At 39.4% G+C, this 25,558-nt stretch overlaps 1 protein-coding gene across 2 annotated transcripts in view; it reads right to left on the minus strand.

Moving 5' to 3' along the window:
• Positions 1-25,558, minus strand: part of Cdkal1 (CDK5 regulatory subunit associated protein 1 like 1) — a 555,277-nt gene that overhangs the window by 314,460 nt on the left and 215,259 nt on the right. For both annotated transcript variants that reach the window (XM_031358356.1, XM_031358355.1), the window contains exon 9: positions 15,964-16,067. In XM_031358356.1, coding sequence (XP_031214216.1) covers positions 15,964-16,067 — 104 coding nt within the window. The remainder of the gene's footprint in view (positions 1-15,963; positions 16,068-25,558) is intronic.

Below are 25,558 nucleotides of genomic sequence, written 5' to 3' on the forward strand. Positions count from 1 at the left end.
TGGTTTGCAAATAAACTAGGAACAAAACTGGGTTTATTTTTTTCTTTCTAGGGATCCTTAGTTCTCACAAACTGAAGCAAAATACAAGCACACCACAAATGCAACTGCCTAAAATCGGAAACAGGCACAACCACCCCCTAAAGATGGACGGGATTTACCAAGCGCTTTGGAGGTACCCGTTTTCAAGCTAAAATCCATTTTTTATAGAAATTGGTTTGCAAATACATTTCAAATTAAAAGTCCCAGTTCATTTACCACAAGTCTGCAGCATGCAGAGAATGTAGATGTGAAGCACTGAGGCTACACCAATGAGGACACTGGAGATTCCAAGTATCTTCATGGATGCTAAGCTTCAAGTTGCAGAGGACACATGGCAGAATTAAGCTTTCCGCACCATTAACATCATTACTGTAACCACCATATATAGACTTCTACACTATGAAATATGAAATAGTTTCCTTTTAAAATTTTCCTGTTGCCTCTGCTGCTGCTGTTTCAGACAGATTTTACTCTGGCACTCACTCTGGAATATTAATAATATATCTCAATACATTAAGGTCCCAGGGACAGAAATTACACCTAGCGTCTGAAGCTCAGAGTTCTTTTAGTAGGTATCTAATTGTAGAAAACAGCCTAGAACAAAGCTGAAGACACAGGAAAAGCTTGAGGACATCATCACAGAACACTGTGACTGCAGTTCTATGGAGGGCTTTCCTTAAATGGCTATCAACTGATGAAATGACCAAGTTATTACAATGCAGTTAACTGCACTGCAGCACCAATGCATTTGCAACATCCAGTATCCAAACTCAGCACTTTCCCAAGAAGCAGCAGAGGACAAGGCCCCCTAGCTCCTCAAGGAAGAGCTCTGCATTTTAAATTCTTCCTCCAGCAGCAAGCAGGGCTAGCTGCACCAGCAGCCAGGAGTCACTAAGCTAGGAAGGATGGGATGAAAGGCCAGAGAGAGGGAAAAGGCTCAATTCACAGTCAACATAAAGAGTGGTAAAGTAGCATAGCATGCCAATTAGAGTCAAAAGCACACAGCAGTCATCAAAACAGTCATCACAGTGCAAATAGAAAAAAAATGGAATACAATCATAGATGTACAAGGATTTGACCTGGCTTATGAAATAAGGCCTGTTTATTTCTGTTAGCTGTTTTGTGGGATTTTAAAGATTAATTTTATTATTGTTAATTCTGTATACACATGTAAGTCTGTGCTTGGGTGAATAAGGCTTTCTGTGGAGCTGGAGTTACAGGTAGTTCCCAACAGCCTGACACGGGAGGTGGGGATCAAACTCTGGTCTTCTGCAAGAGCAGTGGTCACTCTAAACTGCTGAGCTCTCTCTCCAGCCCCAGATTAGTAATTTTGATTCCTGGAATCCATGTTTCAGAAAACTCACCAGTACCATGGTTGAACATGTATGATATCAGGAACTAGATGATTGCCATTGAAGAAACCTCTGGCGTCACCCAGAACATGTCCTGCTGAGCTTCCACTAAGTGTTCTCTTTGTCTAAAGCATCCTGGGTAACACACCAACTATTCTGGAAGGCTATATGATTTAATACTCTAACGTTTTACTGAATAAAAAAAAAACTGTTTTTTCTAAATTTCTAAATGACTAATTTAGAAATTAGTCATTGTTGGTTCTCATGTTCCATCATTCATTAGAAAAAATGTAAAATATTAATAGCACTGTCTTTATATCACAAATCCTCTACTTAGGAGTAGTCGACAAATGTTCTTAAATAAACTAATAGTAAAAACAATGAAGAGTCACACCCACACTGACCTCAGCTAATGTGCCATTAAAAAAGTTCATGATTCTCTTGTATTTATTCAAAGTAAGCTATTTTAAAGGTCATCAATTTAAGTCACAAAACATGGCAATAAAATACAAAATGTTAGGCAACCTGAGAAATAACACAGGTTTTCAAAATTAACACAGAAAGCTATTTTTCACATGACTAAAATATTTATGAATTTACAAAAAGCATACATTACTTGAAAATCCAGTTCCAAAAATACTGCTGGATACATTCAAAAATTGAACTAATCATGTTAGAGAAGTTATTTAAAAATCTTTATTCAATTTATTCTCCACTTAACACTGAGCCAAGCTCCTCCCACCACCCCTTTTTTTACATAAACTAATTACATAGTGAATTACATCTGAAAGTCAGTGCAATCATAACTAAAGGTCAGACCATCGAATGTAAGTTATTTCAAGGCTGAAAATAAAGCCCAGATGTTACTACAGTGAACAAATATAGATATAAAAATGGAAATGAATTCAGTTGGTAGTTTATATCAACCCCATTTTCCCCCAAATAAAACTGATCTTTTCTTCTTTAATCATTTTCTTCAACAATTCCTATGTAAAAGATTGTCTTTGTTTCAAACATTCCCTAGCTTGCTATTCTTTATTTATGTAATATAGACAGGTATATACTAATATTCATATGTACCCAATCTATGTTGTTCTCCCAAATGCCTTCAGGTCTGTGAACAATCGATCCTTCTTTACCAATCAAGGTGCTAGGGTGGCGATTCTTTCTAAGTTGAGGATCCAGACGTGTGTAAGTTTCCTTCTGAGAACACTCCCCCAAGGCTGCTAAGGGTTCCTATCTAATTATGAGAATCATCATGGCACACAACGCGCACTCATTCAAAACACATTTACTGAACATTAATTGAAACATGGGGAGAAGTGAGCCCCAGGTACCCTCACTGCCAAGGTGGCCAAGTGGAAGGCATAAGTAGAGCACTCTACGTTTAGCCAGCTCTGTCACCACAGAGAAACAAAGAATTCTCTACGTCGGGGTCCAGACTATGCTGCTAAAAAACAGCTATTAGACCAAAATACAAAGGGCCATGCAAATCAGGTCATTTTCTAGGACCCTTCTATGCACTGTGACCTAAGACCCTTGACTCAGGATAACCTGGGAGTTAAACAATGCAGACTCCCAGGCCCTACCTACCCTACCAACTAGTATAACATTCCCAAGTCAGCAAAATTCCCAGGCAATCTACACAGACTCTGCAACATGGAAAACATGCTTGAAATCCAGTGTTTCTTCTAAAAAGGTTACCCAGGCATGGACATGTGAGGCCAGGCATGAGTATGTACCCATATAGGTATTAAAACCACGGTGTAAGGAACACAGCGTAATTCTCAGGCAGGCAGCACCCTGTTTTCTCAGGTTCTTCCTCCTTGTTCACTTCTCTTTAGTTTAGTCAGACAAACTAAAGTATGTCTTCAACTGTGTAAGAATGCAGTAAAATCAGGATTATGGTTTTAAGAATTGCTGTCCTATCACCAGGAACCGTGAAGTGTGGAAAAAGCACAAACTCACAACCAGTGCTTCCTAGCTTGCAGTACACAGCTGTGTAAGCCACTGTGCTTACTGATAACAGCAGGATTGGATTACTGTACAGTACTTTGTCATGTTGATCAAGAACAGGATAAGTGCTACTGTGCATCCACATAGTTGGCTCAGTAACTTTAAGAACTTCAAGAAAACCATTTATTCTCTTTCCTTCTCAGTTCTCCCATCTGGAAACTGGAAGCAAGCCTACCTAGCAGACACATGTGTGGAAGCTGCCATTGCAGAGCCATGTCTCTGGGACTTGGAAGATGCTCGCTAAAGGGTTCCTTCCTGTTAGAGTGATTAAGATGGAGGGTGAGAAAGAGGAAGGTCCTGGGCCAACAAGGACTGCCAAAGCAGGCTGCATTCATTACAACTTTTATCCTATATGACTTCATTGCTTCCTCTAAAGTACATACAATTTATATTTAGTATCTTTTTTCTTTATTCATTGTTCTTTCACTGTTAAGCTAGTGGGAAAACCCATTTAATTCACTATTGAATTCTAAGAATTTGGCACAACAAATGCTATATCTTGTGTCCACAATAAATATCTGCTGGAGGAATATATGAGTAAAATGAGAATTTATAAATTAATAGGCCCCTATGGTACTTTTCTTATTGTAGTGTGCTGCTTTTTGGAATAGTCAGCTTCAGAAAGGAGAATGGGATCCTCTATTCTCCAAAAGGAAGAATAAAGAACCACCTTCCAAGGAAGTGATAGTTAAGTCTTATCCCTTATATTGAGATTATAAGTACAAAATTCTTGTCCCTTTCCTCCCTCTAAGACCACCTATATAGCCCTCCCTGATCTTCTTCACAATCATGGCCTCATTTTCATTTATTACTATTGCATGCATATGTGCATGAAAAGGTTTCTCCAAGTATCCCACACTAATCTGAAACTTTCCATCCTTCTTCATCCTGAGTGATGGGACTACAGGCAAGCCTCTTAATTTGGCATCTCCCCAAATAATCATGCAAAAGCTATGGAGAAGCCTGTCATAAAAAAAAAGTGAGAGGCAGGAGACACACTGGCCAGTAAAGTGCCTACAGCATAGCCATGAAGAGCTCAGTTTGGATCCCCAGCACACATGGAATATAAAAGCTGTACACGACAATGTGAATCTATAACCCAAGACCAGGGAGATGGAGCTGAGAAAATCCTCATTGTCCAGACAGCCTAGACAAATCAGTGAGCTCCAGGATCAATGAAAGATCCATCACAAAAAGTAGGTGGAAGATAACCCCTGAACTCTAAACTCATGCAGGCACCCGCACACCCAAAAAAGGAAAGTAGGTTCAGTGAATAAGGAGAGAGCAGGGTGGAGCAAGTGTGAGTGGTGAAGTCAGTCAGTCAGTGTGAGCAGAGGATGCAGCCAGAAGCTATGGCCCAGCAGATGCCAAATTCAACCTGCACTCAAGTACAAGCCTCATTGCCCCTCCTGCTGCAGGACACTCCCCTTGGCCTCCCTCCTTAGAGCTCACTGCTTTTATGTTCCAGCTCATAACCTTCCTTTCCTACCTAAACTACTATTCTCAGATGTGTTATCTTCCACCATGCAAATGAATCAAATTAGATGTTTTCCAATCTAGTAGAGATGTAGATTTCTACAATACAAAAATTTAAATCTTCTTAAATTTATTCTTCAAAAAAAGTACACACAAAATTACAAACACCGGGGAGGGGGGCTGGCAACATGGCTCAGCGGATAAGAGCACTGACTGCTCTTCTGAAGGTCCTGAGTTCAGATCCCAGCAACCACATATTGGCTCACAACCACCCGTAATGAGATCGGATGCCCTCTTCTGGTGTGTCAGAAGACAGCTGCAGTAAATTACTCTGGAGAGAGTGGGGCCAGAGCTAGCCAGCCGGCAGAGGTCATGAGTTCAACAGTAGCCACACACATGATGGCTCATGGCCATCTGTACAGCTACAGTGTACTCATACACATAAAATAAATAAAATAAATCTTTTTTAAAAAAGAAAAAGAAAAGAAAAAAATTACAAACACCAAAACATTACTTCAGTGTAAAAGGTGTGTGGTGGTTTGAATGAGAATGCCCATCCCCCCAGACTCAGGTATTTGTACACTTGCTCCCCAACTGGAGGCACTGCTTGGGGGGGTAGCACTGACTCATTGGAGGAAGTGCATCACTGGAGGTGAGCTTCCAGAATTCATAACCCAGCCCCACCTCCAGTTCTCTCTCTGCTTTGTTTGTAGTTGAAGATGTGATTTCTTAGCTTCCTGCTCCTGCTCACCGCAATGGACAAAAGAAATTTTTACTTCTATAAGTTGCCTTAGACATGGTGTCTTATTATAGCGACAGAGAAGCAATTAATACAAGACTAATTAGTTCACTAGCACCGATCAACAGATTATTTCCATAATACAAGGCATGTTTGTTTTATAAAACATGTTTAAAAAAAGTTAAAGGTCTCTTGATTCTGCTAATTATATTCTGCTTTTAAAGAATCAAGTCATTCTCATCAAAATACATAATACTAAAGGAAAGAATTTTAGTAAAATTAAAACTAGGCCCAGAAAATATCTAGGCCATTGATTCCCAAAATCATGGATTTTTTTAAAATAAATATTTACTCACATATAGCTCCTGTAGTCTATTCAGAAAGCTACTACAAAATATCTTGGAGTAAGTAATTTATAAACAGCTTGTATTTGTTATCCACAGCTCCAGAGGCTGGAATGCTTTCTGGCAGAAAATCAAGGCAGATTCATGCTCTGCTTCAAGGATTAGGCTTCTGGATGCATGGAGGGGTTCCGGAAGCAAGTACCCTCACAGGGAGAAGAAAGCAGAGTCTCCTCCAGGCCTCACTTACAATGGCATCTCAACTGTCTGGGCTTACGTGCTAGTTACCTCCCAATACAATCCTCTAATATCATCAGTGAGGGATTTAATAGGAACTTAGGAATTCTAGAAGTTGACAACCATTCAGACCATAGGAAGTTCCTTGTGAACTCTCTGAACCTTTGGAGGTAGATGTGTGGACACTGTATTCTAAAGGCTTCTTTAAACAACAGGTGCTGGTCCTTTAACCTAAGCATCATCGGCATCCAACACAAAGTTCAAACTGAAGCTGCGGCACCATTAAAAGGCAGAGTCTTTAGGAGAAGAGAAGGCCTTAGGGGCTCCTTTCCTTCCCTTCCATAATTAACTCCAGAGCACAGGGCAACAAGGCTGCCACTGGAAACAGAGACTAGGCCCCTACCAGACTGTCATCAAATCCAGAACTATGAGTACTTAACTTTCTGTTCTTTGTAAACTACCAGGTCTGTGTCATTTTGCTGTTTGAGACAGGATCTCACTATGTAAATATGGTTGGCTTGGAACTCACTGTAAAGATTAGGCTGGCCTTGAACTCACAGAGACCTACTGTGGAGAGCTAAAATTAAAGGTATATCCCAGTACTCCCTTGCCATTTTGTTTTTATGATGGTGTCTAGTCTTAAACTCTAGAAGTCAAGAAATCCCCCTTCCTCAGCCACATGTACACATAGCATTCCAGATATCTGGCACTATGTCCAGGGTCTGTGGTGTTTTCTCGTAGAAGCACAAATATAAGAATACAGAAGTCGTAAGATAAAAATGATAGAGCTGATGTACATACTCATTACATGGAAAAATCCAGGCATTTTTGTTACCACACATAAATAGTGAGTTTCTTCACTCTTTCACTGAGTATTTTGATCAAATGTTAGCATTAGTTTAGTCATAATACTTCCACCAAGTCTCCAGAGGTGGTTACATTTCACCGTCATCTGTTACAGGTGGTGACTTATTTGAGAAAAAAATGCATCATACCAGGTTTATGACAAAGCTACTGGATCAAGAATTTGGCCAGATATTTGTATTTCAACCAATGGTCTAGAGATCAGACTCCTTCTGAGTTTAAAACACACCTATAGTTACACCTTACCAATATTCAGTTTCCTTGACTAGAAACTTGACCTATTACTAAGATCAGGCTAGCTTTCATAGTTTTGAAGGTGTTATACACACTGCCGGAGCAGAGGAGAAAAGCTGACTTCATGCTCACTGGTTCAGCAGTGGCGCAAATGTCATGGGAATTTTTCTGTTTTTAATGAGATCTGCTCCAGAAGATGAAACCCACACTTGGCACTCGGATGGGAGCCAAGAACCTGTGGCAAGGCAGGTCATAGAGCACAGGGGAGATCCTACCTCTATTATTTTGCAAAGGGGCACAGCATTAAATGACTCCTATTGACTTATTACCATGCCCACAGATAAGTGCATTTCAAAACTCTCACTGGGAAGTTACTTTTTGCAGTAACTGTTGATAAATTTCAAGACTGGCCACTGGTCAAGGGGAAAGTAAGAAGCTACACAGTATTCTTGAATGGAGAATCTATATGGAATCCCCTCCTCCCAAAACACAGAATCACTGCAGAAAAAGAGAGAGGAAGATGGCAAGAGCTGGAAGCAGTAAAAGATCACAGTAAAACTGTGCTTTCCAGACACAATAGGGCAATTCCACATGTGAACTCACAACGCTTGTGACAGCATACACAACACTGTGCAGTCACAAGCGGAACAAAAATCCTAGCATGCAGAGGGAGGGAGGTATAAAACCCTACCCCTGTCTATGGAACTGTTGGTAATCTATAGATGCTGGGAGAGGAACCCATTTTCTTTAAGGGTATGCCTCAGGTAGGTTGAATACATTCCAGCATATATCCCCACACTCAAGAATATATGCACAAATTGTACCTACTTTTTTTTTTAATTGTTGTTTGAGGACATGAAGTCAGGTGCATAGGAAAGGGAGATTCGGTCTAGGAGAAGTTGATGCAGTGGTTAATATAATCAAAATATATTGTATGACATTCTCAAGAATCAATATTATATTTTTTAAAGAACTAATTGTAAGGATGTAGGATAAGGGCAGAGCTCTGGGGTGGATCTTCACTATCACCTACACACACACACACACACACACACACACACACACCACACACACACTCTCTCTCTCTCTTACACACACACACATGCACACACAGCACACTCACAACACAGTCACACAATTATTTAATCACTCATTTCCTTAATCACTCAATTTATTTAATCATCAACTTGTTTTTACTCAACTCCACTGTCACTGTTAGATTTTGTAGCCTCTGGCCTTCACCCTGCTCTTGTTAACACTATCAGAAATGATACATTAAAGGGCACACGTTTCCAAGTCAGCAACCTAAATCAAACTTTTTTCCTATATCACAAGCAGTAAGGAATGTGTGAGAACTGACCAGGAGATATAAAGAGCAGATGGAGGGTAACAAATAACAAGAAATACAGGAATTTATAACCTCTGCACACAGCCAAGGTCCCACTAACAAACATTGTTTTTCATGCAGAAAATTGTGCTCACCATACGTGACATTGTGTAAGGTTGTTTACGGCAATTTAATATCCACGGGAGCAGGAGAAGAAATTTAATAAGTTTTCAAATGAAATGAACTGACAGCCAGTATGAGAAACTGCAGACTCTGCAGAACGAGCACAAGCTGCTGGCACCACAGAGTAGTGCTTCTTCCCAGAAAACATCCCACGAAGGTCAGGTTCAGAAACCACCAGGTAACAATTACATCTTTGCAGGGCAGTTAAAATTCCCCAAAACAACCTTCCACACAAACTAACTTACAACTTTCAAAGTTCACCAAAACTACCCCAGAAACAGATCAGCCTCAATTCAAACTCTGAACACACCCTTAGGGGAACTGTGTCCCACTGTCACCTAGAGTAATTTGCAAAATGCTGCTAAGAATGCAAAATAACAAAGCAAATGCATATTTATGGACCAGCCATTAATGTCGAGCTAAGTGCACATACCTGATTCATAAAGCAGTAGATACCTGTGCACTGGCAGCAAATGGGTCTCCAGTTATATCTCAGCTGAAAATCTAGGATAGCCATCACCACTAAACATCTCTGTCATACAATCCAGTCTGTGTTCAGTTAATTGCACTAGATGAACTCTGAAGCCCAGCTGCATTTCCTGCTCATTTCCAAAACATGGATTCTCTGTGCCACCTTTCCCTTACAGGTCCCAAGAAGCACATGGAATTACATGAGGTTTGATCATTTCTGTTAGCCACTCACTCAACAATTACTGAAGACTGGCCCACCCATACCTACCAACACATCTGCTTTAGCCTATTGTCTTTTATAAAAGCCGTCCTGGACCAATCGTGGCATATACTGAAATCACAGCCTTTCTACAGCTCAAGACTATTGGCAGAAATACAAACTGCTTCCAACTAATGCTCAGGAAATATCTATTGAGTGAACAGTAGCCATATAGTTCCAATAGCCATGTTAACTCAGGGCCACACCATAGGCCTCTAGCACAACATACACTCTGATATTCCAAATGTTATCTTGGATCTTAAGGGTCATTAGAGATGACCATGGCTGATCACGGAGGGTCAAAGGCCAGCAAGACTCTACACAGAGACCATTGATGAGTAGGCTGACGAGCAAGGAACGTCAGTGTTAGGGGAAGTGGGGAGGGGCATAAGGGCTGCTGAGGAGCGACACCACTATTGATACTTGGGCATGTTTTTATACTCCAAACATGCTTATTTAAATTTTTAAAAGGTCAATGAGCTCTTATAGCCTAAGACTTGCTTCGTGGTTCTGTATACTTAATGTTTCATCATTCCAAAACCAGGTATGGTGATGCATGCCCTTAACACCAGCATTTTGGAGGCAAAGGCAGGAGGTTCAGAAGCACAAGATTACTCTTCTCACCTACTAGCAAGTTGTAGGCCAGCGAGGGCTAGGTATTACTCCCACTTGGTACCCTCCTTACTAAACAAAGAGGAGTGCCTTAAAACACAGTCCATGTGGTTTTAATCTGTTTAATCCCTACACTTTGCAAAGTGAGTACTCCATAACTGTCAGCTGTGTCTTCGATCCTATCTGCATGATGATAAATGAGCCTGCTAGTCTTCCAAGCCTACAAGCACCATGATATCTCATGGCACACTATATATTTGCCTCATGAAATTATGACACTTACTCTTTCCCTACTTTTCTAGATTGTCAGGATTCCCAGGTTAGTAAAATTATCTCCTCTCATTCAAAGTAGGCTCAGCTTTATGCAGCTTTCACTTTCATAGTTCATTATATATAATTATTTAATGTGTGGTACTTAAATCCCTTCTAGAGTTGACAATATATAGCAAACATGCATATGCAAGTGATCTATAAGAGACATTTACTTTATTATTTTATTTGAATATTGTGCAAATGAAAAGATAGGGGAATTAGATATTTAACTCCCATACAAATTAATATGATGCCATTATTGGTCTCTGTTTTATCTTGGAGCAAAACCATTATACAGTAATCATCACTAGAGGTGATAGTCAAATGGGATTTTATGTAAGTGCCACAACTGAGCAATTTGGATAATCCAACAGAAAATCCAATATTGCTCCTAGCCTTAACTACCCAACATATAGCAGGAAGCAATGTCCTTCCTCTCATTGTTTTGCAAAATTAATCTTAGTCATAACAGACAGTGCTCTTTGCAGTCCTGGAGCTCCAAATATGATTTTAAAAATTTCAGCACTAATACTGAAATCACTAGGCATCAAAAATTGTCTTTTTATTCTGAATACTCCATCCATAATTTACATTATATCCTGTAACTGATTAATGTCACATCCACTGCAAGGGCTTCTCAGATTTATGAGGGCAGAAAAAGGTGTGTGTGTGTATGTGTGTGTGTTGTAGGAGAGGGGGCAGGGGGAACAACACACAAACGAGATCTAGAAAAGCACACAATAGCTGTGAAATGGCCCATCCATCATCCCCACGTTTTGATTCAGAGACAGCAATGGAAGGTGCTGTTTCCACACCACTCACCCTGCACACACACAAAGGTTTGCTCCATTGAGAACACAACTGAAGCTGATTGATTAGCTGCTAGAGAAAAATCGATTCAAATATCCTAGAAAACACCAGCCTGTGAATTCATTCTGGCTCCAACAAAGTCCTGGTCACTGTTTGACATGTTCTTCTAGATATCTAAAAATGCAGCTACACGGAACCCAGCAATCTCAGCCTGGGGACCACAGTTAATCCCTATGATTATACTAAAGGAGAAAAAACTCCTGACTCAGCAAAGAGAAGGAGGCAGGGAAGACAATTTCCCAACATCCAAATGTAGATATACCCCCAAACGGAAAAACACTGAGAAAGTAGAAAGTCAATGAAAAATGCCCAGAGGACTTAAGGGAGGAAAAAACAGGGAAAGCAGGTAAGAAATCAACTAAACATGTACATGCTTTCTGCATAAAAGAAATTAAGATTTCTCTTTATGAACTATAATCTTGACTTCAATGCTGCCCATCCAAAAGTTCATAAGCGCACTTTTGGTAAATGAATGCGGGGCAGCAGATTCAACACTTCAGGAGGCCATTTTATCCCTAATGATTACTTGACTGGTTTATATTCTCTTCTGAGTGCTTGCTTGCCTTTCAATCAGCCTTTAGTTGGTACCTTCACTATACAGATAGGAGGTAATTTTTTGATAAATAAAACATTTCAAGAATATGCTACTAAGGAAGAAATTAAATAGTTATCGTATATTCTATTACATGACAGAAACCTGGCTTCTAATCCTAGTCTATCCAAATTTAATTTTAAAAAATCATTTCTATTACTGGCACACAGAAGCTAGTAAACAAAATAAGAAAAGGAAAGAATGAAAATACCACGGAAACAGGGCGTTGTGGCACATATAATTCCAGCACTCTGAAGGCAGAAGCAAGAAGACTGTTCAGGTTTGAGGCCGCCCTGGTTCGCATAGCAAGTTCAATGTATCAAACAAGAAGATCTTGTGTTAGAAAAACAGAAAAGGAAAAGGGAGAGGTAGGGAAGGGAAGGGGGGGGGGGCACTTTAAGGAAGGAAATTTACCTGTACTAATAAAGGAATTTACTGGTATCACACTTACACTTCATCTTTAAGAAACTCTCCACAGACAAAGCCATGTTTCTTATTCATAATGGGGTCAGCCTTCTAAATAATAGTTTTGGATCAAAGGCATATGAATTATTAAAGAATAAAGAAGAGTTAGAAATAAGAAAATGGAACATTTCTTCTATTATGTTACCTATAAAGTTATCTTTTGTGATTTGATAATGCAAATTTTAAAACTCATTGAAGCTCTTAAAGTTTCAAGGTCCTCTGTAGAAACAAAGATAGTGCCTCCCACTCAAGGTGTTTACAGTGTGAGCTTACAAATTGGTATTTATTATCATCAGAAATGAAAAGTAACTGTCATTTAACTAGCTCACCTATAGAAAATTTTCTCATAAACCGTATTTTAAAGCAGAAGTAACCCCTGTGATTGGATCCCAGCCACCTACATCTGTTACAGATGCTACAATGTTCTATGCAAAGGAGGTTTGTCCTCCTTGACTCATTTACCATTCTCATTTACAATTCCTTTTTTGTTTGTTTGTTTATTTGTTTTTTTACAATTCCTTCACTGTAAACCCTTATGTACCTCCCACCTCTTCACTCAGCTGCTATCATACATACACTATCTGGAATTCTTACAACAGATAATGCTGAATTAGCAGAGAGGACAGACACAGCTTGGAGAGGCCAGACAGCCAGTTCAGGTCACCTGGCAATGAGCATGTGCATGGCCATGAACATGACATGTAAATGTAATATTTATTTCAAAACTAAATAAAATTTATATGTAGAAACTCAATTCTCTTAATTTTGCAGTATTAATAGTATAAGAGTCAAATATCACAAAATCAACACCAAGAGCATTTAAAAAATCCTTTTCATAAAATAATTGGAAGTGCTTACACCATGGTGATCTTTCTTATTTTATGTGTATTGGTGTTTTTGCCTGCATGTGTCTCTGTATGAGAGTGCCAAGTCCTTAGGAACTGGAGTTAAAGAGTTGTGAGCTGCCATGTAGGTGTTGGGAATTGAACCTGGGTCTTCTGGAAAAGCAGCCAGTATTCTTAATCACTGAACCATTTCTACAGTACCTACCATGGTGATCTTAAGAAATACTGAATCAGAGGCAGGCGGATCTCTGAGTTCGAGGCCAGCCTGGTCTACAGAGTGAGTTTCAGGGCAGCCAGGGCTACACAGAGAAACCCTGTCTCGAAAAAAACAAAAATAAATAAATAAGTCATTTAAAAAAAAAAGAAAAGAAATACTGAATCTTGGGGCTAGCGGGTAGCTGGTATAAAACACTTGCTTAATGTGGTTCCATCTCCCAGCACTGCCAGAAGAAAAATCTGTAAGAATACATCAAGAAGCCAGCAGCCCACTGATGAACAGCCCACTGGAAACAGTTTGGGTTTCTAAACCCAAACTGCCTACAGCAACCCTCCTGCACACAGTGGTCTCCTAGCAAGGTGGGACCTCAGTGCTTCAGTGACAAAGCCACATACCAATCAAATGAGCCTGCAGCAGTCTGAGAACCAGGGACTCTATCAATTCTAATAAGGCACAGATAACAAGAAGACAAGTTTCAAGTTTACAATGCCAACACTCAGTTCAAATGAGAATAACAAAAAAATCGCTAAAGACAATCTTCTGGAACTTTCTAGAGAAGCAGCCACTAAGTGTTGCTGGCCTGTGATAAGCCCGAGTCAGTCATCATCATTTGCCTAACACTGCACAGCTGACACCAACAACTCCCCCAGAAGAAACTGTATGCTGCTCAGAAGAGAAATAGGACGCTGAGGTGGAAGTATTTATAAAGGTTCCCCAACCAATGTAAAAACATCCATGTTCTCTTTCTCTTCAGTCCTGTATGAGACATGAGTGGGACCATACAAAGTCATGATGCAAGCCTGTCAAAAGTATGGCTCAATTATGAAGTAATAAAGAAAATTCTTCACTTCCTAAGTAGCTATTCTATATCGTTATAGTTTTCAATCTTTTCAAGTGAAATGAGATAGGTTTTTTTAAGTCTGTGCAATTTCATAATGTTGAAAAATATGCTTCCTATACTTGTAGAGGTTAACCCATAAATCAGTTATACATAATATCTGCATTAACAGACAGACACATGGAAAAATGAGCCCCAGTCAAGAGCGCCAGCCAGCATGACCAAGTACATAGAGTAGATTTCTATCCAAACTCCTGCCCCTTCTGAAAAAGGCTTTCAGGAATCAAACTGAAGAAAAAGACAATCTCTCAGAGTTTCCCAGAACACATAAAACCTAACAATAAAAACGTTACCAAGAGCCAACAAGAACATCAGTGCCTGCTGAATGTGAATATAGCAAAGGAATAAGTTAAAAAGAAATGGTTTTTAAAAATGGTTTTATGTCAATAAATTACAAAATAAATGTCATTTTTACTCTATTTTTTCTTTATTACATGAAACATTCCAAACGCATACTGATAGAGGCTTTAGATAGACTGAATAAAGGAATGCGTTTGGAACACAAATATTGTGACCTTTAGGGTTTAAGTACTGAATGCAGTTTTCCAAGTTACTTGCTAAGAGGAAAAGTACATTGCCAGGAACTATTAACCCACAAGAAGAGAAGACAATAGGCAATCCCAATGTTAGGTGTAAAAACATACCACTGTTATATACACAGATTAAAACAAAGACAAAAGAGGAAGTTCATGGCTTAAGCAGTTATGTGTCAAAACAACTGTGACTCATGTTAAAGATAAGCTGTGCTGTTTGCTGAGGGCAGGATCTACTGATTCAGGCAGCAGTAAGTAACCCAGGCAGAATGTTCTTCTCAGAACCCCACTAGAACCACTCTGCCCTGGCCCCACAGCTCAGTATTTATTTCACTCTGCAAAAATCCCAAGACATTCCCAGCTGTGTGGAGATCCTTCCCCCTCCCCCTCCCCCTCTCCCCACTGCTCTCTCTCACCCTTGCTTTCCTTTTCCATGGTATCTAGACATAGGTGAGGCTGCATTGCGTTGTTTACCTGAGTGGTTAGATGGAAAAATAATGCAAGACCATAACCAATAGAAATACAGCTTGAGGGGGCTGGAGAGATGGCTCAGAAGAGCAATGACTGCTCTTCCAAAGGTACTGAGTTCAAATACCAGCAGCCACATGGTGGCTCACAACCATCCATAATGAGATCTGATGCCCTCTTCTGGTATGTCTGAAGACAGCTAGCTACAGGGTACTTAGATATAATAATAAATAAATCTTAACAAAATAAAAAATAAAAAGTAGGCCAGGCAGTGGTGACACATGCCTTTAATCTAGCGCTTGGGAGGCAGAGGCAGGCAGATTTCTGAGTTCGAGGACAGCCTGGTCTACAGAGTGAGTTCCAGGACAGCCAGCAACCAAGGCTACATAGAGAAACCCTGTCTAGAAAAACAAAAACAAAACAAAACAAAACAAAAAGAAGAAGAACTACAGCTTGAGCAATGAAATCAGATACTATGCTCTGACAGCTAAGGAGACACACACACACTTCAGACAGCTAAAGAAACTGGGACCTTTAATGGGAAGTATTTCTTAGGAGATGAATATGACTTATTAAGAAGACAGACTTCATAGATAATTCTAGAAACTCTTACCCTGAAAGGACTGCTTGGCTCTCTCCACAAGTTCATCAGTGGGATAGCTGGCCAGGTTTCCTCTGGCATGTTTAGTTTTGCAGTAGGTACAAGCATTGAGACACCTGTTCAAACGGGAGCAATAAATAAGGCTCAAAAACTTAAAGACATGGCATACATAAACTGGCAGGCAGAACAGCACAGTGACATTTTAGTAACATTTGCTTAATTTATATGAGATACAAAAATAATTATCTAAATGATTCATACTTACTGTCCATGAGAAACAGAGTTGGTAATCCTTGTGACTTTTAACTATGAGAGAATGATCACAGAAAGCCACAGATTATCCTAAAACACACAACTATACAAGGAGCAAAGTTTCTAAGTATTTTATGATTAAACACATACTTTTTTTTTCAGGACCCAAGTTTATAAACTCCATGACTAATCAAATGAAATTCAAAACATCAGTTTTTGAAAAAAAAAAATTTCGTAAACCACCAAAAATTTCTTTGGCTATAAAACAACTAGAAAAATTTTAGTATTGCTTTTCTATATCTTTTTATGATATATTTTTATATTTTTTATATTGAACTATATTCATTGAACCTTTAGCTATGGATTTAAAAATAAGTGAAGAGGCAACAGCGGCTCCACAAAACTAGAGACTTTTAGGAAGCTTGAGACTATTTTTTTATTCCATGAGGAAAATATTAAGATGCATCTGTGACTTACGAGTCCGAGAAACAAACAGGACGGCAAGACGAGCTGTGAGAATCGTAAAAACTGACTTATCTCCCAGGAATCTGCATCCATGGTTCAAAGCTACATTTTCCAAACTAGAATATTGATTCCTGTTGAGATGGCTCAGAGGTTAAGAGCACCTCTTCCAGAGGTCATGAGTTCAATTCCTAGCAACCACATGGTGGCTCACAACCATCTATAATGGAGTCTGATGCCCTCTTCTGGTGTGTCTGAAGAGAGCAATGGTGGTGTACTCATATACATAAAATAGATAAATAAATCTTTTAAAAAAAGGAATATTTATTCCTTTAGTTTAAAAGTACAATTTAAATAAATGTATTACAAAGTAAACCATTTTTAATGTACAAAGGGATGAGGTGTAAGAATACTGGACGGAACAGAAGTGGACTATCCGCTTTCAAGACTACTGTCACATACAGGCTTTAGATTTTCACTTCATACGAGCAGAATTTGACAAAGGAACCTTACCAACATGAGTTTACTGGTACCTAACTGTGCGGTATATATGAATTACTGGCCGTAGTAGTCAAAACCAACAATGTCTAATGTCTTATAGTTTTATAACTCTACAGAACAGTAACACATATATTTTGAAAAGTATTTTACTACATAACTGATCATTAATTATCAACACTGTATTCCAAAGCAATTTATATTGAATTTAAAACACTGAGGACCTTCTGTATTTTTTGAAGAATGATACTTGGCTGTGCTGTTTCCTCCTCACTAAGGAAAAAACCTGTTAAATTTGGAATATAGGTTCTCCTTTGGCCTTTTTTGGGGGGGTGGGTTGTGCAGCACAGCATATTCACAACAAGGTCTACCAGATTTCAACTGTATGGGGTCCTCCCTTTGAACAGCCTCTGGAATAAATGTGAATCAAGCATCCTCGGGATGGATTGCTAGAGCCTGTATTTAGCAGGAGTGAGGCTCTGGGTTCAATTTCCAGTATGAAAAACAAAACAAAAACAAACACCCAAAACAATAGGAATCATCCTAGCTGCACAAATGAAGACAGAAGGTGCTCAACCCACAGGGGCTAAGGTAAAGCAGTGTATATTCAACAACAGTTATTCTCTGGCATAAGGCCATTTGTTTAAAAGCTATGCGTCTCTCCCTCAGTCTGAGAGCATGGAGCCAGGCTTCCTGTCCACACTGGCCTCTGCCTGTGTCTGCATGCCCACTGTCAGTCATCTGTTCTGTGTCTCATCTTCTTGCTGTGTCACTTCATAATAACTTGTTCTGTTTCAAATTCTGGAACTCAGTTCCCAGTACTCTGTTGGGAACCCTAGGAGGCCAGCGTGCACACTCATGGACCTGGGATTCCCCTCGAACTGGCAGTCACTGAAGTCAGCACTGTTCTTGGCAAGCTGCCATGGCAGGCTCTAATGCTACTTTAGGGACCCTGCTCTGTTTTTTGATCCATCCAGATAACGGGCAATGACAAGTCCTGGGACAATCTTGAGAGAAGCCACTAGCACTTCTGACTGTGGTTGCTTCTTAAAAGAAAAGCAAAGGAAAGGTTGTGGGAAGAAAAATGGGCAGAAGGAAAGTGGAAAACAAAATACAGAACTGATAAGGCTAAACTGTGTAGAAAAATCTTTTCGCAGTTGGTAAATTTTATATAGCAGTCACTTGGTGTTTGTGCACTGTCATGTGAGAAGTATCCCCAACTCTGTGGAACACGTGTACTGTATGTCCAACTCTGTGGAACACATGTATTGAGGACATCTTTAAAAGCAGGTGTGGAAACCAAGCAACAGTTCCCTACTGTTGTATTCAATAACAGAAGTGAAGCCACTCCATGAAAACATGCTTGTGAATACGTACTAAAAAGGAAAAATGAGTGATATTCTAAAACATTCCTAATAGGAAAGCCAGGAAATATAAATACTACATTAGGAATTCAAAATATTCTCCACTCAACCACTCTTCCACACATTGTTGATGAGATATTTTGAATTCTAAATTTCTATTGTATGAGATAGATTAATTCTTATCTGTCAAAAAAAAAAAAACCTTGCTATTGTTAGCAACCTTAGACTCAACAATTTTAAAGTGCACCTTTCTGTATCTAAAGTGCATACTTCTATAAACATGTCACAACACGACCAACTCAAGCAGTAAGTCTTATGTCTAACTTCTAAATAGGAGGGGTTTGTTATAATACAGAAGAAAATCACAGTGCCAAAGCACTAAAGAATGAGCTTTTTAATGTTTCAAAACAACTTTTTTGCAGTCACCAGGAACTGTGTTGACCAATCGTTTCAACACTTTAAAATAAGGGAATTCATAATAGACACTTTCAATTGTCCATAAGCAATTAAGTAACTGTCCAAGAGTAAGACTGAGCCAGTTTCTTTAACAGTCAGAAAACAAAAGATCTTTGAAGGTTCCTCTGATCAGCAAGGCTGCAGGAAACCCTCTGCCTACCCAGGCTGCAGTGACAAAAAAGAACTCTTAGCACACCTACACATCTTGTGAGCTGGCCACTGGCCAAGAAATACCAACCAGCTCAGGAGCAGAGAGATTACGTTGAACTCAGCCATGCGGCCCTAAAGTCTGCAAGAGCAAATTCGGGACAGCACTTTTAAACTACAGAGAGCAAACAAAATGAAATAACAAGGTGGTTTACAAATCATGAGTTCCCAAAAGACTGGAATACAGGAGAATACTGATGCAATAGCTCATCACATGAACCAAATAAAAACAAACCCCCTTAGTATAGTCTTTTCAAAAACCTTAGATATTGTAAGTTTGAGGATAATTTAAAAACCATAGTTCCACTCCAAAACATAACTTGTATTATCTCTTTGTAATGGAGAGGGGCAGAGTGAGAATCCTCATGTGACTGAGGATCCTGTTTCTCCTTGATTCTTGGTAAAGAATAAATTTGAATATGCAAATCCACTTGAGAATAAAACATTAACACTGAAGTGTAAGTTACTGAAACAGTGTGGTACAGTTCCTTCATATACTTCAATCCTTACTTTTTTAAAAATCGGTTGCTACAGTATAAAAATGTTTAGAAGCTTCAAATGTGATAAAATAACGAGCTCTTAGAGCTTAGTCTTGGAAAAGCTACGCTGTGATTTGCCCATGGTCTTCTGCACCAAGGTATCATCATGCAAAGGGAAAATGAAAATCCAATAAATAACTTCCAAAGGATAAAGGCTGAGGCAGACCTGGCTGTTAAATAGCACCTAGAGAACTTCTCCAAAAAAAAAGGACCAAGTGTCTCAACTACCAAACAAATACAGAAGATGCTATCAGCAGACTGATGAACTCTTCAGGTAATAAAGAGATGTGTGCTGCCAAGGCTGAAACCCAAAACAAAGGAACATGGAGCACCAGAAACACAGCAGAAGTGAGACACAAAAATGATGAAGCCTTTGGCTTCCTGAGACCAGGATACGACTCCCCTCATCACTGACTACCGATTCCCTACAAACGCAAAAGTTTCCCTTGTAATTCAGCATTGTGTTCCACTATGCCCTCCTTGGACTTCCATCTTCTGCGTGTTAAATATTATACTATACAAACTGCACCTCCGTCCCCCTTATTCCATGACTATGAGCTTCATTCTTTATTTCAAAAGGCTGCATTCATGGTTTTTCACTCCCAAGGATTTCATCTCCATTTCCTTTATCTGAAAGGATTACTCTTATGGTCAGCATCCATCGATTCCCATAAAATTCAAGACCTTTAAAATGATTTGGTAGGAATGGCAGCTAATAATAACAAAAGAAAATGGCCGTACGCTTGCCTGATACAAAGTTAGGCATCTTATATAATAAAGATGCAAGCGGCATTACCTGGATCTTTCATAAAGGAAACTAAGGCTCAAACGGATTATAAATTGTACCCAAAGGTACACAGGCACTAAATCAGACTCAATTTCTTCCTTCTTTTTTTCTTTATGTGATACTGGAGACCACACCCAGGAACTTAAGCAAGTTAACCTTGTGCTATTATAACCCACAGCACAAACTAAATTCTGCATTGCTCTAATAAGACAAGAACTAACTCTGTGTGAGAATACAGACTGATTGCATGAGCCTTTTAAAGCCTTAAAATGTGCCTGGTGAGGCTCCTTGCTAAGTATGAGCCCTAGCTGTACCACAATGGGGATTTAAGTTCAAGCCCTCAAAACTCCTGTAAAAAGCTAGATATAGCTACTCATGCAACTGTAAACTACACAGTGTGGCTGGATGGAGACAGGAAGGCTGCTGAGGTGTTTGGAACACCAGCCTAGCTCCAGGTTTAATGAGAGACACTAACCAAAGGAATAAGGAAGAGACACATAAAGTAAGGCACAATGTTCTGGTCCTTCCATATGACAGGCTGTCTAAACACACCACTGGCATACACCTACAAATAAGCAAATTCAGCTGCCTTCATATGCATGCAGCAAAGTTTACTGTGTGGAACAACATTTAACACAGTGCTCATAGTCTACTAAAACACCAACAAATACTTGGTGCTACTGAAGATCTCACAATAGACTAGACAAGCTATCAAACCATAGCTTAGTATAGTTGGAGGCATGCTATGAAGGGAGGTCCTCAGTAAAACACACATAGGGAAAAAGAAGACATCATGCCTAGCAATATGAACCTTTTCTAAAGTTAAACCACCTTGTATAGACTGGTTTTCTTTTGTAATTAGATATTTTCTTTATTTGTATGTCATACAATATCTCCTTTCCCAGGTTTTCCTCCAAATAAAATAAAATAAAATAAAATAAAATAACAAAAATGAACCCCTATTCCCTCCTCCCTCCATCTGCTAACTATCCAACACTCTCCTGCTTCCTGGCCCTGGTATTCCCCTACACTGGGGCATAGCTTCACAGGGCCAAGGGCCTCTCCTCCCATTGATGACCTATTTGGCCATCCTCTGCTATACATATGCTGCTGGAGCCATGAATCCCACCATGTGTACTCTTTGGTGGTTTAGTCCCTGGGAAGTCTGAGGGTACTAGGTAGTTCATATTGTTATTCGCCCTAAGGGGCTGCAAACCCTTCAGCTCCTTGGGTTCTTTCCCTAGCTCCTTCATTGGGGACCTTGGACTCAGTCCAATGGACGGCTATGAGCCTCTACTTCTGTATTAGTTAGGCACTGTCAGAGCCTCTCCTAAGACAGCTATATCAGGCTCCTGTTAGCCAGCACTTGCTGGCATCCACAATAGTGTCTGGATTTGATGACTGAATATGGGAAGGATTCCCAGGTGGAACAGTCTCTGGATTGTCCTTCCTTCATTCTCTGCTCCATTGTTAGTCCCTACAACTTCTTCCATGTGTATTTTGAGAAAGTTACTTCCCCCTTTTAAGAAGGAATGAAGTATCCACACTTTGGTCTTCCTTCTTCTTGAGTTTCTTGTACTTTGTGGATTGTACTTTGTGTATTCCTATCTTCTGGGCTAATATACACTTATCAGAGAATGCATACCATGTGTGTTCTTTTGTGATTGGGTTACCTCACTCAGGATGATATTCTCCAGATCCATCCATTTCCCTAAGAATTTCATACATTGACTGTTTTTAATAGCTGAGTAGTACTCCATTGTGTAGATGTACCACAATTTCTGTATCCACTCCTCTGTTGAGGGACATCTGGGTTGTTTCCAGGTTCTGGCTATTATAAATAAGGCTGCTATGAACCTAACGGAGAATGTGCCCTTATTACATGTTGGAGCATCTTCTGAGTATATGCCCAGGAGTGATATAGCTGGGTCCTCTAGTAGTACTATGTCCAGTTGCCAGAGGAATTGCCAAACTGAGTGGCAATTCCACTCAGTTTCAGAATGGTTGTACCAGCTTACAGTCCCACCAGCAATGAAGGAGTGTTCCTCTTTCTCCACAATCTCTCCAGCACCTGCTGTCACCTTTTTTAACCTAGCCATTCTGACTAGTGTAAGGTAGAAACTCAGGCTTGTTTTGATTTGTATTTCCCTGATGACTAAGGATGTTGAACATTTCTTTAGGGGCTTCTCAGCCATTCGATATTCCTCTGTTGAGAATTCTTTGTTTAGCTCTGTACCCCATTTTTTAATAGGGTTATTTGGTTCTCTGGAGTCTAACTTCTTGAGTTCTTTATATATATTGGGTATTAGCCCTCTATCAGATATAGGATTGGTAGAGATCTTTTCCCAATTTGTTGGTTGCCATTTTGTCCTATTGACAATGTCTTTTGCCTTACAGAAGCTTTGCAATTTTATGAGGTCCCATTTGTGAATTCTTGATCTTAGAGCATAAGCTACTGGTGTTCTGTTCAGGTCCCCTGTGCCTATGTGCTTGAGGCTCTTCCCCACTTTCTTTTCTATTAGTTTCATTGTATCTGGTTTTATGTGGAAGTCCTTGATCCACTTGGACTTGAGCTTTGTACAAGGAGATAGGAATGAATCAATTTGCATTCTTCTACATACTAACCTCCAATTGAGACAGCACTATTTGTTGAAAACACTGTCTTTTTTCCACTGGATGGTTTTAGTTTCTTTGCCAAAGATCAAGGTGGCCATAGGTGTGTGGGTTCATTTCTGGGTCTTCAATTCTGTTCCATTGATCTACCTGCCTGTCATTGTGCCAATACCATGCAGTTTTTATCACAATTGCTCTGTAGTACAGCTTAAGGTCTGGGATGGTGATTCCACCAGAAGTTCCTTTATTGTTGAGAATAGTTTTGGCTATCCTGGGTTGTTTGTTATCCTAGATGAATTTGCAAATTACTCTTTGTCAGTCTGTGAAGAAATGAGTTGGAATTTTGATGGGGATCGCATTGAATCTGTAGATTGCTTTCGGTGAATGAGCATGGGAGATCTTTCCATCTTCTGAGATCTTCTTCGATTTCCTTCTTCAGAGACTAGAAGTTCTTGTCAAACAGATCTTTTTCTTGCTTACTAAGAGTCACACCATGGTATTTTATATTATTTGTGACTATTGTGAAGGGTGTTATTTACCTAATTTCTTTCTCAGCCTGTTTATCCTTTGTGTAGAAGAAGGCCACTGATTTGCTTGAGTTAATTTTATATCCAGCTACTTTGCTGAAGTTGTTTATCAGGTTTAGGAGCTCTCTGGTGGAATTTTTGGGGTCACTTAAGTATACTATCATATCATCAGCAAATAGTGATAATTTGACTTCTTCCTTTCCAATTCGTATCCCTTTGATCTCCTTTTGTTTTCTAATTGCTCTGGCTAGGACTTCAAGTACAATATTGAATAAGTAGGGAGAGAGTGGGCAATCTTATCTAGTCCCTGATTTTACTGGGATAGCTTCAAGTTTCTCTCCATTTAGTTTGATGTTGGCCACTGGTTTGCTGTATAATGCTTTTACTATGTTTAAGTATGGGCCTTGAATTCCTGATCTTTCTAAGACTTTTATCATGTTTTTTAAGTTGTTATTTTTGAGGTAGCATCATTTCCCCTTCCCTTTCTTCCCTCTAAATGCTTCCACATACTCTTCATTGTTATTTTAAAATTAATGGCTTCCTTTTCATTAATTGTTCTCTCTCTCTCTCTCTCTCTCTCTCTCTCTCTCTCTCTCTCTCTCTCTCTCTCCCTCTCTCTCTCTCTCTCTCCCCCCCCCTCTCTCTCTCTCACACACACACACACTCCTAAAGGCATAAGTACAGTCTTCTCAGACTATATGTTTGCAGGGCTGACCATTGTGGTATTGGATAACCAAGTTGGTATGCTTTTCCCGAGAGAAAACTATTTCTTCCTCTCTCAGCTTTTCCTAATTGCCTGCAGTTTCTTGTGTAGGTTTCAAGTCTCACTGGCTTTCTCCCAACCTCATCAGCATGTTTGCTGTTGTCCATTTTAGCTCTTGTTTATGTAGTTGTGTTGGTGAGACATGGATCTGGCTTCTGACATTCCTAGGAGACACAATCTCACCAGAAACTTCCTGGTCCTCCTGGTTCTTGCAATCATTCCACTCCTGTTTCTGCAATGATTACTGAGCCTTAAAGGTGCAGGAGCTGTATTGTGGACTGAGTTCCACAACTCTGTGTTTTAAATGTTGTGACTTTCTTTAATGGTCTCTGTTAAAGAGAGCTTTCTAGTGATGCTGGATAATCACTACATTCCCCAGTGGGGATACAGACCCACTATTACTATTTTTAAAGAAGAAAGATAAAAACCAAAGTAAAAAGAATGTAAAATATTAGCATATACATACAATTTCACAAAACTCATATTTTATTTACATTTCTTAGTTCTCAGGAGACCAGAAAGAACCACTGAAGTCACTGGAACCTACTTGCATACGTCATTCTTTATTATATCCCCAAATTTTCCTTATAAGTCTAAAAAACTCCTCAGAATTTAAAATGTACAAAAGAAATGGCAAGAAAACAGTTCAATTGAGTATTGGCCTGGTTAGTGAATCTATCAGCTGATGGAGTGTAGAATGAACATCACACATAGGTGGTGGCAATAATTCCAGGTCAATTGCCCATGCTTTCTATATATCTCACAGCTTGTGTCTGGGAAGTAATCTTGTGCCTAGAGTACCAGAAACTGTTTTTATAGAGGTGTTTATTAAACATCAAGGTAAAAGATAAGCAAGAAGCAAGTTCATCTTCCATGATATATGTATGAATGTAGTAAACATGCCTAGAGAGATATTGCTTTACGCTTAAAATAGAGCGTTTTTCTTCTAGAGATTTGTAACAAGTTTGTGAATAGGATCATTCGATACAGTCCATACATCAAGACACTTCTATAACCTTTCTAGGATACAGAGCAGACATACTACAAAGACCCTGTAGATGGGGCTGTGTGGAGAACTGCTTACATTTCTGAATTTGTGGAAAAATCTAACACAAAAAAAATAGAAATAAAAAATTTCA

This window comes from Mastomys coucha, unplaced genomic scaffold, assembly GCF_008632895.1.
Source record: "Mastomys coucha isolate ucsf_1 unplaced genomic scaffold, UCSF_Mcou_1 pScaffold7, whole genome shotgun sequence".
NCBI lineage: Eukaryota > Metazoa > Chordata > Mammalia > Rodentia > Muridae > Mastomys > Mastomys coucha.